General features: G+C 35.9%; 1 protein-coding gene across 1 annotated transcript; it reads right to left on the bottom strand.

Moving 5' to 3' along the window:
- Positions 1 to 754: 754 nt before the first annotated feature.
- On the bottom strand, positions 755 to 3,193 carry LOC132606066 (cytochrome P450 86A1-like). The gene is made up of 2 exons (XM_060319387.1): positions 2,813 to 3,193; positions 755 to 2,303 (listed from the first exon to the last, which is right to left on the bottom strand). Exons 1-2 carry the CDS (start codon positions 3,109 to 3,111, stop codon positions 1,037 to 1,039), a joined length of 1,566 nt encoding a protein of 521 aa, XP_060175370.1. The 5' UTR covers positions 3,112 to 3,193; the 3' UTR covers positions 755 to 1,036.
- Between the last annotated feature and the right edge of the window lie 256 nt (positions 3,194 to 3,449).

Raw genomic sequence — 3,449 nt, 5'->3', positions numbered from 1 at the left:
AATCTAAATTGTAACACAAAAAAGAGATATTTGCGTAAATCAGTAATGTTGGATTCAACATCAGCGACTTCTTGCTATGCTGGATAAACTTGCTACAAAAGAAAAAAGAAGAAGAATGATTGGTCATGAAATTTTGTTTAAAGGGATATTTACATGCAAGCTGAATTAGTTGCAGGTAGGTGGGAATGTTCGACATGTACCAGAAAAGGAAGGAAAGTAAGTTTTTACAGCCTGAGTTGATTAACCAAGAATTAATTACAAGATTTCCACGAAGGAAGCAAACAATTTCGTCCTTTATTCACCAACCAAAGGAAGAAGAATACATCATTGCCATATTTTTTTCATATGTGTAAAGTTACTACAAAACCAAGCTTTTTAACTTTTACACATTGATAGTGTGAAAAAGTTCTATACTATTTATCTATCAAATCATTTAAAATGTTACAAGTAATTTGAGTAATCATTGTAAGTAAAGTTAAAAACATAAAAGTAACACATTTTTCTACAACATTTAGTTGACTAATAATGTAAAAATTTCAACATACTACATACAACTCGATCAAGCAGAAATGCTAGCTTTAGTACTATCCGCTTGGGCCTATTAAAATGTTTTGTGCCGTTATACTTCTTATATATAAGTTCTAATTTTCTAACTATATATACTAGTTATACTAGTAATACCCAAGATTTTCTTTAGCTTTCTTGTAAGCATTTCTTGATTTAATTAATTTGTGCTTATAAATCAGAACGGAAATTATCACTAAAAGAAGCTAAATTTTTTGAATTTTATTTGAACATGGGGAAACATATAGTACAGTATATGGACTTCAGCATCGTATAGTAGTATCCCTCCCGAGTATGTGTAAAACAATTGTTCTTAAAACTCAAGTAACCAAACAAATCAATAATAAACACAGTGAAAATTAATACAAACAAAGCAAATACAATTAACATGACCAATATTGCCATCGGCCCATGCACATATATCAATCACATCCTCAAAAGTAAATATTTAATTCCCATTTTTGCCCTTTCTTCAGGCAGACATAGCGACCTTTGGAGCTGCAGGTGCAAGTTCACGAGGATGCAAGTTAACTTTAAGTCCATATTTCATGAACAAAGTTAATGACATTTTCTGTTCAACTTTATGACCTGGAACCGGTGAAAGCCGGTAACGAAGCAATATTGCAGCAGCCACAGATTTCATTTGAAGGTAAGCCAAGTCTTTGCCTAAGCAAGTTCTCGGTCCAGCATTAAATGCCACAAATTTATACCCATCCTTGGGCGGTTCGAACCGGTCTCCTCCGGTCGAGAGCCACCTTTCCGGTTTAAACTCCATGCAATCCTCTCCCCAAACCGTTTTCATTCTCCCCACAGAGTATATAGAATAAGTTACTGTTGAACCGGCTGGGACCCACGAGCCATCTGGCAAAACATCATCAGAAATGACATATTTGAAATCTTCAGGGACTGAAGGATATAAACGCAAAGTTTCGGCCAAAGCTGCTTTGACATAAATCAACTTATCAGCTTCATCAAAATTCAATGGTTCTTCAGTCCATTTTTCATGATCTTCACCGCGGCTTTCCTTTAAGACTGTTGATATTTCTTCAATTATCTTATTTTCCACGTGGCTGTTGTTCATGACGTTCCAGAAGAACCAGCTCATAGCCACTGATGACGTGTCACGTCCAGCTAGGACAAAGTTCAGAGCAATGCGTTTTAGTACATCATTTGGGATTGAATTGCCGTCTATGTCCTTTTTCTTCATGAAACGTGATAATAAATCGTCTGATGGACTTTCCTTACGTGAATCTAGGGCCTCCGTAATGTAATTTTCGACAACTTTGAGGCTTTTTTGTAATCTCCTTTCAGCTCCAATGCCTAGAAATTTTTTCAACCTCCAAAGAAAGTAAGGGTAAAGTAGTCTTTGCATGGTTGCTTCAGTGGCTGAATCAAAAGCTATAGCAAATGGATTTTCAGGCATTTTTGGGGAAAGGGTTTCAGGGTCTTTACCAAAAGTAAGTCCACATATATTATCAAAAGTTAAACGGAGTAATAAATCTTGCAACTCGACCGGGTTTTTCTCCTTAGCAGCCTTATCCAAAATAACCCACAAACGAGTTCTGATGGTCCGGTTCACCCACCGGTTCATTGCTTGTCGAAGTGTCCGGGTTGTGAACTCAAGAGCTGCGGTTTTCCTTTGCATGAGCCACGTGTCACCATCACTGTTGAATATACCTTGACCTAAAAGGTCATCGAATGCATTTTGCCAAGTTGGTCCTTTAGGATAATTGTCAAACCTGAATGCAAGGATAGATAGATAGTATGTCAGTATCGCAAAAAAGAGTATAACGCTGAATGCATATGAAAATATTTTGTTATATGATTCATCGCTCTCTTTTGCTTTATATTGTATTGTGAAAGAAGTACAATGGACAAATTAAATATCCTAAATTAAAGACCTTTAGCCAAATCTGTGTGATGCATGCTAGCTAGCTAGTAATGATTGAAGACATAATTGAGTAAATAAAAGTCATGTGCACTCTTTAACAGCTTAACCTTTTAGATGTAATAATCACATAATTTAAGATGGTATTAAGGCAGGCAGAGGTCCTCTGAACAGTTCCCTTCGTTTCAAATTGAATAATGATATTTGGCTGGATACACAATTTATTAAAGAAAAATTATGAAATGGCTGTCATGCAGCTAGAAAGTTTTCATTCTTTCTGAAAACGACCAAAACTAAAAGAGTACATAAACATAAAGATTATTTAGTCATATTATCTTTAGAATAAAAATAATATCAAACCTGGTTCGAAGGATATGTTCGATGTTCTTGGGGTGACATGTGACCGTATAGAACCCTTGTTTCCAAGCGAGAAATGGTATGCAAATAGTGCACGTTTGATACGTTGCAGCTGCACCCGTTGATCGGAGGTTTTGAGAAATCCAGTCGTGAAATCTCCTTCTGTTCAAGAAAGTATAAGGGAGGCTCCCAACTAGTGGCCACACTTTTGGACCATTTAGCCTTTGTGCTAGAAGATAGAACCAAAGAAGATAAGTTGTAGTTGCAGCTACTAGGCCAAAGTAAATTACAATAGGATCCATTGTGACTATGAATGATTTCTCTTATTCTTCCGTAGCTCTTTTTTCTTTTTTTGGTTTCTGTGAAGTAGAGAAGAAAAGAGAATGTGTTATAGGGTGAGGGAGGGTAGGGTTTTATATATGTACAGAATTAGTGTATTAAGGGAAAGGTTTAGGAGAGAGTAGTTGAGAATTTTTGACCGTGAAGAAGAGAAGGTCTGTATTCGGTTGATAGGAATGTAATGCATTTTATTTTCATACGGAAACTTCTTTAACCTTTCTTTGCCTTTGCTTCAAACAAGTGCACACGTCTCATGTGCGTTAGATTTTTTACATGTACTTGATACAAATTTTAACATAAT

The sequence above is a fragment of the Lycium barbarum genome, chromosome 1 (assembly GCF_019175385.1).
Source record: "Lycium barbarum isolate Lr01 chromosome 1, ASM1917538v2, whole genome shotgun sequence".
Taxonomy (NCBI): Eukaryota; Viridiplantae; Streptophyta; class Magnoliopsida; order Solanales; family Solanaceae; genus Lycium; species Lycium barbarum.
Note: the sequence above shows the minus strand (reverse complement) of the source record. Positions and strands in the feature narration are given on the sequence as shown.